The sequence below is a fragment of the Ixodes scapularis genome, unplaced genomic scaffold (genome assembly GCF_016920785.2).
Source record: "Ixodes scapularis isolate PalLabHiFi unplaced genomic scaffold, ASM1692078v2 PGA_scaffold2__306_contigs__length_199485367, whole genome shotgun sequence".
Lineage (NCBI taxonomy): Eukaryota > Metazoa > Arthropoda > Arachnida > Ixodida > Ixodidae > Ixodes > Ixodes scapularis.
The window spans coordinates 150,535,028-150,548,664 of NW_024609857.1; the positions used below are offsets into that span (position 1 = coordinate 150,535,028).

Below are 13,637 nucleotides of genomic sequence, written 5' to 3' on the forward strand. Positions count from 1 at the left end.
ACTGATCAGAATTGCGTGCTTTCGACCAGAAATTACCGCGAATACAAAAGTAAGTGTGACTACTTACTTCAGAAAGAAATTTACAGGCTCTCTTGATCATTTCATTTATGCCAAGCGCCTGCATCTTAAGATGCAGCCGCCTGCGTTCACGGCAAAGAATATCCACGATGTCCATCGCTTGAACTTCAATGTCACGGTGAACATTCAAAAGCACCAGACCGAGCAGTCGCTCATTCGAAGTGGACACTCTCAGGTATGTTTTCAACCGTCATAATGAAGAGAACGAGCGCTCAGCTTCCGCCGTTGTTACGCGCAGAGTCTCTAGGACCTTGAGGAGACGATAGAGGTTTGGGAATAGGGCCTCCGGAGAGAGGGCAACCGCCTGTAGCGCAGACATGACGGGCGTTTCACGTTCCTCCCTTTTTCTCTGGACGCCTATATGTCCCTATTTTCGGCGAAATTTCCCTCACTTCGTGAAATTTCCCTCCATCGAGACGCCCATCTCGAGGGTCGCTCACGGATACGATGAAGTCCGTCTTGCTTTCTGCTTTGCATGTCGAGGTGGCATATACGGTGCAATTCGTTATTAGATTATTCCTTTCGTTGCACGGAACATCAGAAACTCTGAAGAGCCTTCATATTCTCACTACGCATCGCAAGGGTATTCAAGTTCGTTTTCATGTTCGGCGTGTGGTTTGCGTGTTTGTGTGTGGTGTGTGATGTCATTTCTCAGAGTGACGGAACGATGAGTACGGACTGACGACTTCTCATCGCCCCGAGGATATGTTACTGCTTCCTTTGGACCACACTCCAAGATAAAGCGGCCTAGAAAAAATAAGACTCTGACCTTCGGCACCTTGTTCTGTAGCACGAATTTGTTAAACCTTTAATAGAAAATAGATTTTGACTTTGTGATTGTTCAGAATTACCCTCGCCCTATATATGGGCCCTTGGTATTTGTGCGAGAATGGTTGCTCTGATTTTTCAGCGTCGAGATTGTTTTTCTGCTTAATTTCTTGTGACAGTATAGCCTGCCGGTAACAGCCAGGCGGCGCCAGTAGTGAGAGCCCAGGGTTATATTCTGCCTCGGTATAACCTGGCAAAGGGTGAACAATAGGCCCCACATTGAGTGTTGACGGTTTTGATATACGCTACGTATACAAGCGCAACGCACACATATTGGAGCACGACGCAGCGAAAAGCCTGATACTTATTTGCAGTAAAAACGTACTCTGGTGATATGTAGTCACGTTCCGATTGGCCCGCCAGGCCGCAGCTTCCGCCGTACTAGCATGTTATGCGATCACGGCTTCCTAGCCTACCCAGTATTTCTTGCTTCAGACACTAGGCTATAGAGGAGCCACTAGAGTAATAGCTCACGTTTGAACAATGCAGCTGCCACTCCCAGGCTTATCCAATGTTACTTGCTTCAGTCACTAGGTAGCGTCAAACCAAACACCACTGCAGGTTGCCTATAGGCCAGTATCCAAAATCCTAGCCCCCAGCAATAAAAATGTGAAATAATAATCTCAAGCGCAGGCTCTTGTGAAGAGAGGGGCTGCGCATAAAATGAGGTTTTTGCTCGTTACAGCACTCTTGGCATTGGAGTTGATCTTGGAGCTTCGTGAATATGCCTTTCCAACATCCTTGCACTACGATATGAGCGAAGGTTTCTAAAAAAAAACGGAGCCTCGCAAAAAGCGCACCCCCCCCCCCCTTTTTTTTTTACTGTGCCATTGCGTCAGCATAAACAAACATGGCGGCGCCCATGGAACAGAACAGACACTGGTTCATAGCTATCCTTGTGTCAATGGTGTCGTTTTCACGCATTGGTAATGCAGTGCTACCTCAAAAAGCGGGGGGACTTATGTGCTGTGAGGAAGCTTCTAAAGTTGGTGGGCCGCAACTACGACGACAGTAGAGCAGTGAGCCACCACGCCTGTATTATTGTAAATGAAGCCTGCTACGTTTTAAAACATGACAATAAAGCTTTACCCGTTTTATCTGAACAGCGCCTCACTCATCTTTGCGTGAGCGTCTGTACCGCCGACCTCACCCTGCTTCATTATTGGGGGAAGGGGGGGGGGGGGAGGGGGGGGGGGGGGGATTTTGCCCTGGCTAGGCCACTGCCCCAGCCACGGCTTACCAATCTAGAAGGTGCTGTTATGGGATTTCCTAAAACCGCAGTACACAGTGATCATACCCTGTATACAAAAGGCACGGTGGTCGCAACAGCCATGGTGACCGAATTGCCTGCAGTCAGGACTCAAGCATGTGCAATCTTGTACATGTTAATAATAAAAAAATATATATTTGATTACAATTAAAGCCAGTCTTGGTTAAAAAGCATACAACTGGATTACTTGAGAGGAAAGGGAGTTACTTAAAAAAAGTAAGGATGGCTAGTTGGGCTAATTGGTTGTGCATCATGGTGCAATACGCCAAAACAACAAGGACGAAAACGAAGGGATTGCAAATCACCGACAAGCGTATATCTGTAAAAAATGCAACAGAGGAAACATGTAAACGTTTTTCGTTACGTAGATTATTATTCGGTGAGTGTGTCCCGCCAAGTAATTGCGGATGATCAAGCGATCGCGGGTTTTTTAAATCTGTTCGCAAGCTGTGGTTTTGGCTTAAAATTCATCCACGAGACATCGGTATGTGGTCGGCTGCAGTTTTTCGATCTTGGGTTTATTTCTGTGCGAAGCATGCCTGCTGGGCGTATGAGCCCCGTTCCAAGACGTAATGTTGCCGTTCAGCTCGGCGCACTGCAAGTTGGTGAAGAGGGGCATTGCTTCGTCTTGCCTAAGGGCCGCGCTAAGAAAATCTTGTTCACACCTGATGAAAAACAGTTTTTATTCTCAGCTCAGCAGACTTGAAGAGGCAGGGCACCCCCGGCATGTTCTTGTTTCCGAGACCTTAACATGTTTCCGATACCTTAACAAAAAAAAAGAAAAAAAGACAACAGCACAGTGTGCGAAAGGGCTCCGACGAGGGTAGGTAGGGCTGCTGTCTCGGCTTACACTCACAAGATGTCCCACAAAATGAAGAAGGTGGCCCATCGCTTTGACATGCCAATCATTTATTCTGCACCGAACAAACTACCTTCGCTGTGTAAAAGGATAAGCAGGTTGGGAGATGAATCGGTTGTGCCGCAAGAGTCCTGCAAAAAACATGTCACTAAGTTCCGCCAGTGTGTCACTGGTGTCACGTACAAAATTCCCCTGTCATGCGGTAAGATGTACGTTGGCCAGACGGGGAAGTGCATCAATGATAGGGTCAGAGAGCATTCGTTGGTGATGAGGCCGTCCACGTCTGGCCACCTAGCGGTCCGCTGTGACCGTTGCGATTGCGGGCCCAACTCTGGAAAGTGCAGCCCCATCTTTGGTGACAGCTGTGTCATGGGCCATTACAAAACAAAAACAGCCAGAGAAATTCACGAAGCCTTTCTGATTAAGTCCCACCACGACAATTCTAGTGTAAGCGCACCCTCCTTGTCCTTGTCTGATAAAGAATTCTACTATTTCAAGAACCAATGACGCTGGCATTTGAGGGAGGCGTGTTTTTAGACCATATCTTTGTGCTCTGGCAAGTGTGCTGCTTTTATATTTTTAGAACCGCTGTGTCATCCAAATAAACCATTCAGTTGAAAGTTAAGCAGCGTCCTGTCCAGTTCTTCCTTCGTTTTCGTCCTTGTTTTGGCGTATTACACTATGTTGAAAAAGTAACCGGCATACTTTTCCGAATACTTCAGAGTTTCAAAACGGCCGATTTTTGTGTCATTTTCAAAACGCTTTTCGTACTCTCTGTTATTGATTACAAAACCCGGATAACAAATCACTCATCATCTTAATTTACCACTTTTGGGTTTACCGTTCCCCTGTTGAAGGCTTGGTTAAATAATTCCGTAGTGAAAAACTTGCGGACATAAAGGACGCCATTAGGAAGCGAGGAAGGGGTTCGTTGATCGCCAAGTCGTCGACGCCCAACTCGTTGGCGGCCCATTCGTCGAGTAGGCCAATGAACCTTTTGGCGAATATGTGCTGCCACCTAGACACGCGGCTGGGTTCGAGACTAACTGGCTAGAAAACAACGCGCGCGCAAGAACTCTCGCACCAGTTCGACACCCAAATTATCAGCCACATCCTGTTCTCCCATTGAGCCGCTCTGACCGAGATACGGCTCCCCCAAACTTGCCTTTGTCCCCATCGTGGGTTATCTTCTGCCCAGAAGTCGACACAAAAAAACCATCCTCCCTCTCTGCTCGGCAAGATGGAAGAGAGAGAGGGTACTAGAACCATTTACTCTCGAACCGATGTTTCTACAAAAGGTCCATTCGTCATAGGGGAACTCGTCGAAGCAAAACTCGTTAAAGAGGTCCAGGCTGCTACACTCAAATATGGCGTCACTGGATGCCATATTTGACTGCGCTATTCGTGGAACATGCTTAGTACGAGCTCGTATTTATAGTCTCGTATAACAGGAAATGTCGATAGTGCGTTATGTACGTCGCAAAAGAACCGTGGCAGCTCGCCGCCAGCAGCGCCCGCCGGTCGCGGACTCCGCTATGGCCTCCAGGGAATACTGCATATCGACCAACGTTCTTTTTGCAAACAAGCCGGCGTTTGTCCACAAAAGAAAACCGTCTGCGTGTGCACAAAGCCGACTGCAGCGTCACCGCCGCAGTGTGACGTCTGATGCGCTCGGGGGTATATAGACATGTTCTTTTTACTTTCGTACCCAGCCACCCGGTGGACACGTCCGGTGTGGGCGAGGAAAAAAGAATGAAACATTTTCAACCTGGAAATAGTAAAGAACTAAAGGTGAGGCAAAACGAGTGGGTGACGGCCACGCTAATAATCTTAATTTCTTCTATTGGCTTGAGGACAAAGTAATGTTTTCGTCCATACTGGAAGTGACGACATTCAAGATGGCGGCGCCCCTGTAGAAAAGGTGTGCAGAGGCTCCCTTTCGTTCACGCCATCAGTGCTCCAAGGTTGGCTGTTGCAGGGAATTGAGTCTGCGTCTCAGGTGGACAGTGTCTGGCGCGACAGGCTTTGATAAGACGACATTCCGTGGTCAAGACAGCTTTCCAGCTGTCCCTGCCGGGCGCTCTGTCCGGCGACGCCGTCGGGGAAAAGCGACACGATTCGCTTCTATTTCCTTGTATGGAACAAGATGTAGATGTATGGGTTGATGGCGCTGTTGGAAGCCGAGATCACGCCGAAGAGCGCCACGATGCTGCTGCTGAGGGCACCCGAGGATCCGGAGAAGGCCAGTACCATCTCCTGGACCATGTAGGGAACGTTCGTCACGATGAAGGCCCCGAAGACAAGCACGGTCATCCTGAGGGTCTTGATCTGCAAATGAACCGGCATGTAAGACAGCTCAGCCACAAAATATAAGTTCGCGCTTAGTGGTCGAATCATTTAAGGCTCCGGTCTTACGGCGGCCATTTTGAATGGGCAGAATACGGTTTTTCATTTATCAGAATAAATCTAAAAGCTAACATATCCCCTGTGTTCCTAGGAATTCTAGGGCAAGCTTTTATAGTAGTGTGTTTCGACGTCAGGCCAGACAACAATGGTTAGGGCTCTTTTTTATTTTAAAGAATGTGTGAACCCCATGTTCTTGCGGTGGAATTTCGCTAAGTGTCATTGTTGTAGTTAAGTTTGTTCTGGATATATGACATTTCGAAGCTCGAGGAGGGGAGGTTGACAAGGTTTCACTATGGTCATTTTCACAGCCGTCAATTCCCACAAAATCTTGCACGTATTACTTTTTGTATTTTATTCATAAAAAGTTTAAAACATGTACGCAAAATATTAGGAATTACGATACAAAATTTTGATGCTAAAGAAGCCCACAAAACACGTCACCTAAGACGTCTGACGGACACATTTACAAAATATTTACCAACAAACAATTTCATATAAAATGGCCTAAATTATGAAGTGCGCGTATTTAAATGCATTTTACGAATATATAGAAACATACATGCTTAGCAATGATTGCAGTTGTGTTATTAATGCAGAAACGCAACTAATTTCTCTAAATGTGTAAAAATTTCATATCATTATATTAAAAAGCTTTTTCTTCTTTTTTTTACTTTCTTTAACTGTTTTTTGTGTCTTGAACCCTTGAACTAACTTGCGATAGCCGAACATTGAGTAGTATATAACCTCCTAAAGAGAAACCGACGACAAGCTTCCACTCAAATTGAGCGAGCTTTTCTTCGGCTTTGAGCCTCGCGGAAAACTTTCGGTGGACGCCACCGCTGCCTCCAGTTGCAAACTATATGCAGAGATATTGTAGTGAGTGCGCAGGCGAGCTGGTGGAAATGAACCATTCTGATGTTAGCCTGAGACTGAGGCAGGAAAAGAGGAAGTTTCAAAGTAGGAGAAAAAGGAACAGTCGAGGATACGTATCCTCGACTGTTCCTTTTTCTTCTACTTTGAAGGAGGTTTCTTCTTCTACTTCTACTTCAGAAGAAAAGGGAACAGTCGAGGATACGTATCCTCGACTGTTCCTTTTTCTTCTACTTTGAAACTTCCTCTTTTCCTGCCTCAGTCTCAGGCTAACATCACCGCGGAAACAGGGCGAGGGAAGTAGTATCTGGAAAGTCGATACTTCGGTGTTCAGCATTGTGATGGCAAACAAACCAGCTTACTATTTCTACGTATCGATACATACCGTATACAAATAAATACAGATAGAAGCTGATAACCACAAAGGGTTTCGTTGTTTGGTGTTTCCACGCCAGTTCATTCAATGATAGTCCGGGTCATATTTTATATGTTTCTGAAAAATATATACTATATATGGCAGTCATGTTTTTGGGAAAAGCACTCAACTAAGTGTATAGGGGAGGTTTCACGAAACCCGGGCCAAGTCGTTGAGACAAATACGCATCGGTCAGAAAAACCTTGATGTGGTATTGATCCCCGCTGAAGGACAAATTTAGGAAAAGAGAAGTGTTAATGTAATTACGTTATTAATTAATTTTTAGTATTTAACGGTGTAATGAAGATAATAAGTGTATTAGTTCAATTGCAAACATGATGGGCATCATAGAAATCTATTAAATCCACCCACATTCTAGAATTGAGATCTAAGTCGAGCAACATTTTACTGCGCTCCGAAAAAAACACTCAGTTTGATATCGTTTTGAAGGGGGAGGGTGGGGAGGGTCTTAGGACGCAACGCAAGGAAACATAAATGTAGAGCTAAGCTAGTAAAAACATGACTTTCTGCACCCCACGATAGAGCTGCACATCTGTACAGCCTTCGTCGGTTCTTGGAAGTGTCTCATTAGAAGAAGTATTGCGGCTAAGTCCCTATAACGGAGACAGCTGACTACCCAATTTAAGCGAAGGTTTGTTGAAATTTTCCTCTTTGGGAGATCATATGTTATTCAATTTTTGCCACCACAATTTAGTTCACGACACCGGAAACTGGTAAAGAAACTATAAATAAAAACATAGAGTTTTGTTTATGTTTACGTGCAATTTTGCTACGTCTAGAAACATTTGCTGGGTTCGTGTGACAGTAACACAACTACAACGATAGCTACACATATCTTTATATAATCGTATAATGCACTTAAATATAATAATTTTTATATAATTTTAGCCTTTTGATATAAAATAGTTTGTTTTTAAATAATTTGTGAATAATCTCTATAAAATGATTTCTTCACCTGTTTCGCAGCTTTTTTTGTATAAAAATTTCTTATTGTAATTTTTAGCTTTTATTTTCGGTGTACATATTCTAAATCTTTCATTAAATAACTAGAAAAAAAATTTCGGCATAGACACTTAATACTGCTTACGTGTGGGAATGCGAAAGCATTATAGTCCATTTGGTGGAATATTTTCTATTGATGTTCTCGACAGGCATTAAAGTTCTTTCTGCTGCTTTGGTGTGTGTGTTCGCGTATATTTTGGCCCCAGTGCAATGACGCACGCGCTAGGCACACCTTTGGTCATCCAGGGCAGTGGAGCCGCCGTGGCGTCGGGGAAACGTGTCCGCCTCGCACCCCGAAGGCCCGGGTTCGATTCATACCCAGACCGAAATGTATAAAATTATCTTTACGAAGCCATATCTTTACTTTATTTACAGAAACCTCCTTCAGAAATTTGACGTCAATCCGAGCATTTTTCAAGAATGATGAAAATAATCCCTGCAGAAGGGGAACAAGAGGGACAAAGGACAAACAGAAATCTCCAAACACAGCTACGTGACTGGTGCGCGACCGAAAAAATCCGCCTGGTCCGGGTATCGAACCCGGGACCTCTCCATTACAGGTGGAGCGCTCTACCAACTGAGCTAACCAGGGGTTAGACGTCAGTAGAGCAAACGGGTTTTATCAGCCGCCACCAGTCTAACACCAACAAGGGTGAAGCTTGCAATTTAAGGTTATAATTATAATGCAATTAAATGCAAAGGTGCAAGCGAGCTGGACAAGAATGATTAAAATAATCCCTGGATGTTGTTTTATTTTTTTGTTTTGCGCCGTCGGTCCTTTTTGGTAGCATCGCTCGATCACGCCGCCGACGCCGCTGAATTTCACCGTAATGGGGCATATAATGCTTTCGCATGAAAAATATATTACTACGTGCATGCTTCGGTGTGAAATTGACGGCTGTGCAAAGTAACACAATGATCCTTGGCAACAACCGCGACTTCTCTTTAGATCACCAGAATTTTTAGTTCACCAGAACAAAATTAGCTACAACGTTCACATATATAGACCAACTCATGTTTGCAAACAAACCGGAGCGCCCCCAGCGAACGCCACCGGCGCCGCGCAGCGCGATGGAGTGTGGGCAAGAAGCTCGCCGTCCCCCATAAACAAACCATTGGAAGGCGATGCTGTCGGCGCCAGTGTGAGTCTCTGTGCTCTTTTTCACGTTGGAATTGTTTATGCTACGTCTTCCTATCAATGCCTGACTACTTAAGGGGCTTCAGAAAACTTAAAGAGGCTCGTTACCACCGCAAACCTTCGCGTTAATAATCTGACGTGCGGCGATTCATTCCGCGTGGGCGCCGCAGAATGGGTGCTAAAGCCTGACTCAGACGATGAGATTCTGCTCGCTATTTTCAGTCGCGACGTTGCTCGGAGTGCAAAAGCATAAACCATAGCTGAGATGATCAACGTTGACACTGAAAATCGCAAGCGGAATTGCGCATTACAAGTCGGTGATGGCCAGTGGTAACAATGATAAACATCATTTTGTATCAACTGTTTACATTGAGCCTACTTACCCCAACTCCCCTTCAAACTTAAATTTTTCTTAAGACCTGCACTTACTTTTATCTCAGTTACCGGCTCAATGTTTGGCCTACGGGCTACTGTTGTTTCAACGAGGAGCCTACAAAAAGCAGAGAAGTTTGATAGAGCAGACGACAGTTCGAACGCATGCGGAATGGAGTGTAGGCAAGAAGCACCGCTTCCCGCGTTAACAAACCATTCGAATGTCACGTTGTCAGCGTCTTTGTGAGTCTCCGTACTTTCTTTCGTATTGGAATTGTCGATTCTACGTCTTCGTAGCAATGTCTTACCACTTTAGTCGTCTGAACGAATTTATCAAGGCTCGTTACGCCGAAAAACTTTGTGTAAATAATTTGACGTGCAACGATTCATTTGCGTGAACGCCGCCGAATGAACGCCAACACCACGATGAGATTCTTCCCGCTTTCTCGGTCGCGACGTCGCGACGTCACTCCTACTGCAGAAGTGTATACGGTAGCGGTGATGATCGACGTCGATACTGAAAATCGGTAGCGGAAACAGACCAAGTGAATCAGGCGTATTAAGTCGGTGATGGCCGCTGATGCCAATGTTCAACATCTTGTATATACTGCTTACACCGAGCCTACTTAAAAGTCTTTTGAGGCCTGCAATTACTTCTTATCGCAATCACCGGGTCCACGTTTGGTCTACGGGCCGCTTTTGATTGAACGAACAGACGACAAAAAGCAGAGAGGTTTGAAAGAGTAGACGACATTTCGAACGATCAGGCGGCCGTTTGAATTTGAAGAGACACTGAGCCCGCGGACAGTCCGGACAACTTTGCGGTTTTCCCTCGTTCATGTTGGAAAGAAACAAATAAATCTGAGGGGGGACCAGAAACATCCGCGAATTCAACTCAAAGTGTTTCCCGTACAAGCAATCGTAGCTCGACAGCGTCTGGTTTGGCCTTTTCGCGGCTACTAACCAGGGTCTCGGACGAACGGAGGGGGCAGAAAACATGAAAACTGATCTTAAAACCTTTCCAGACTCTTTTGGTGCAGCCCCCGTCGCGGCGTTTTGACGAGCAGGCAGGTTTTTGTGTGTGGTTTCTTCTAAAAGAACACAGGAATGCATGTCTCGCACGGTGACTTCCGCCCAAAGCCCAAGACCGGAAGAGCGACCGACGCGCCGCCACCGCGGCCTGACGTAACAAAGTTCAGTTCGTGTATATTCCGTTCACCTTTATTAAGCTGAAACTGCAGCCAATGCTACAAACAATAGAGTTTGAGGTCGCTCGCGGTTCCAAAATAAAATTGGAAGGGGGTTCAAAGTTGGGAAGTCGATGTCACGAAAAATTGCTCACGGTGTGTCACGAAAACTTGCTCACGGAGTGTCACGAAAACTTGCTCACGGAAATTATACGTCACGCACGTCCAAATAGTTTTGAAGTTATTTTGAACGCGGAAATAAGAAAACAAAAGAACCTGCGAGCTCTGATGGGCAGCGACGCATTTCTCCTCCTCGCACCGCGGTACACCAATGACGCGGCGAACATGCTATCGCGTCCGCCACGAAGGCGCCGTCGTCTCCTTTCATCCGTGTGAGATTCTTACCGAAAAAACTTCATATCATGTGTTTGATATGGCCCAATAGCCAAAAGTAAACGGTCAGCTAGATGATGTCTCTGTTTCTGTTTCTCCCTGTCTGTGTTTTGTCCCTATCGTCTAGCTGACCGTTTACTTTTGAGTTATGTACCAACTAGCTCAACTTCAGCCTGTTACCCAGTAGCCAGCCGCCATCGGCCAGGCGGCGCCAACAGAGTGAGAGCCCGCAGTTATACCCTGTCTCGCTGTAACGTGGCAAACGGTGAACGCTACGCCGAACAGTGGTGCATTCCGACGGCTTCGATATGCGCTACGTTTACGAGCGTTGCGCTCGTAAACACCGATTGAACCGGGACGCAACAAAAACCCTGACTCTTTTTTTTTTTTTCGTAGTAAAAAGCTAACTTTGGCGATACGCGGTCCCGTGCCTTCCTCCGTTGTTCCGATTGGCCCGCAGATGCCGTAGCTTGCTCCGTACCGGCATGCTATGGGCCCGCGGCTTCCTGGCCTACCCAGCATTTCATGCTTCGGACACATAGGTTAAGCGACGCCACCAAAGTGATAGCTCATGTTTTGACAATGCAGCCGCCACTTTCAGGCGTACTAAATGGTACTTGATTTAGTCGCTAGATGGCGACAAACAAAGCAGAATTGCAGGTTGCCTTTAGAGCGCCCAGGTTTTTTCTGTCGGCTTGTTTCGCAAGCAATTCTGCATATGCCATTCAGAGATGACGGTGCGGGTGGCTGCTAGATTGCTTCAAAGTTCTGCGGGACTCCGAGCCACGGGCATTCACTTCCTGCGCGCCCGCCATCGTAACGCGGAATGGGTCCGTGGACGTATCTCCAGCTGCCACAAAACAACACATATGGGACGAGTGGTCAAGCCACGGCTCTCTTCTATCACCCCCCTCCCATTGCTTTGGCCACCCACATGTAACTCTACAGAAATGTGTATAGCAAAGTACGCCTCTGCTCTAACCAATTTTATAATGCTGCATACGCGGACTAAAATTGTCACCTTCTTAACATTTATATTGTAGAAGAAAAGTGAGCAGCACGTGCATTATGTGCTTGCTCATTATATAAATATATATAATTCAGTTGTAACTATAGCAGCTTACCCTTGAATCTCCAAAATTACAAGCAATATGTTAGCAAACGTACTTGGGAGTATGTGTGTTTATATTTCTTTTAAGCTATTAAGACGTTTTTTGTTTTTTGTTTTTGTTTTTTTGCCATCCAAAGTGGTCATAGCCTTTTTAAATGGTTGTCTCCGCTGTGAGGGGTGAATTTGGTCGTGCCGCATGAGTGCTACATTTTTTGGCACAAATGATAGGGAACAATACCAGTTATTTGTTGATCAATATAATTATTGTTGGACATCTGTATATCAGGGCTTGCTATTTTTTGTGATGTCTATTTGAGAAATAAACTTGCGATGAAAGTTTAGTTGATTAATTCTCGCTGACCTCGTCCTATGACGTCTGTACGAGCGTAAAAGTTAATTCCAAGATGTTTATAAAGACATTTGTAATAATGAGCGAGCAACAAAATCTCGAGAATTTCAATTCAAAATAAGGAGTTGATACCTTGGCCTTGGGTAACGAAGATGACGTCCGCTCCCGTAAATTGAAAGCAGAACTTTGCCTCCAGATCACCCAGAGTATACGGCCATAGAGTACAAAAAGAAGCACCAAAGGCAAGATGAACACGCTCATAAACACGGTTCCCATGTAAAACTGTCTGTAGAGCAGCGGTGTCTCCCCTACGTAGAATATGGACGCGCAATAATGCGCACCCGAATTCGCTTCCACCAACCGAAACACATAGATGTTCGGCAAAGAGGGCATCAGCGCCGCCACCCAGGCCGCTGTGGCCAACTTCCAAGGTCCGGGGCACTTGGCCAGCGGCGACACGATGGCAGAATGGCGGTCGAGAGCGATGCTGACAATGACGTAGGTGGACGACGCCAGCGCGAACGTCTGAAGAACCTTGAACATTCGACAGAAGGCGTCACCAGCAACCCAAATCCTCCCCATGATCTCCCACACCATCTGCGATGTCATAGTGACCAGGGTCACCAGGAGGTCTGCGACGGCCAGGTTCAAGAAGAGCACTTGGGCTTTGGACAAACACCTCCGGCGGCGACGCGTCAGGAGTTTCCAGCAGACGACGCTGTTCCCCGCAGTTGAAAAAGCGATCATGATGACGATGATGAAGATGCGGACATGGCTGTGGTAGCGGGGTCCAAGCACTGTATCATCGGATCTTGATTGGTTTTTTGGGGAACCACCGGAAGAGAAGGAGCTGTTGCCTTCGACAGATGACGCATATGTATGAAGGATACGTTCGAGCGTCTGTGAGAAGTTGTTTGGATGTGTCCATGTCAGGATGTCTGGGCTAGACACGGATGAAAAAGCCTCCCCTCTGAATTCCATCATGGGTCACTTCTTCACTCCCGCTGGGCTCCACTTCGCACTAGATCAAGGATACAAACAAAGATACCATTCAAGGCAACGAATTGTATTACCTTCATATCAAAACTGAGTTTTACGTTTCAATAACACCATTTTTCAATAGACACAATACTACCAGCAAACAATACCTAAAGGGGCCATGAAATGAATTTCGGGGCTGGGATAAATTAACTTAGATTCGGATTTTACTAATTGCATATTGTTTAGGGAGCCAAAAGACAGAAGGTAGAAAGTAAAAAGCCTGCTTTTCGGTAAAAACGTTTGAAAACATAGCGGACTCTTTCGTACCTCATGTCCTTCGAAAGCTCTCTGCATTTT

At 45.9% G+C, this 13,637-nt stretch overlaps 1 protein-coding gene across 1 annotated transcript; it reads right to left on the reverse strand.

Annotated features, from left to right (window-relative positions):
* Positions 1-4,757: 4,757 nt before the first annotated feature.
* On the reverse strand, positions 4,758-13,316 carry LOC8032546 (cephalotocin receptor 2-like). The gene is made up of 2 exons (XM_029982102.2): positions 12,432-13,316; positions 4,758-5,363 (listed from the first exon to the last, which is right to left on the reverse strand). Exons 1-2 carry the CDS (start codon positions 13,281-13,283, stop codon positions 5,160-5,162), a joined length of 1,056 nt encoding a protein of 351 aa, XP_029837962.2. The 5' UTR covers positions 13,284-13,316; the 3' UTR covers positions 4,758-5,159.
* Positions 13,317-13,637: the final 321 nt, after the last annotated feature.

Coding starts and splice junctions, on each gene's coding strand:
- LOC8032546 (XM_029982102.2), bottom strand. CDS start 13,283: ATGATGGAATTCAGAGGGGAGGCTTTTTCATCCGTGTCTAGCCCAGAC. Junction 5,364..12,431: donor CTTCGTTACCCAAGGCCAAG/GTATCAACTCCT, acceptor GTTCATTTGCAG/ATCAAGACCCTCAGGATGAC.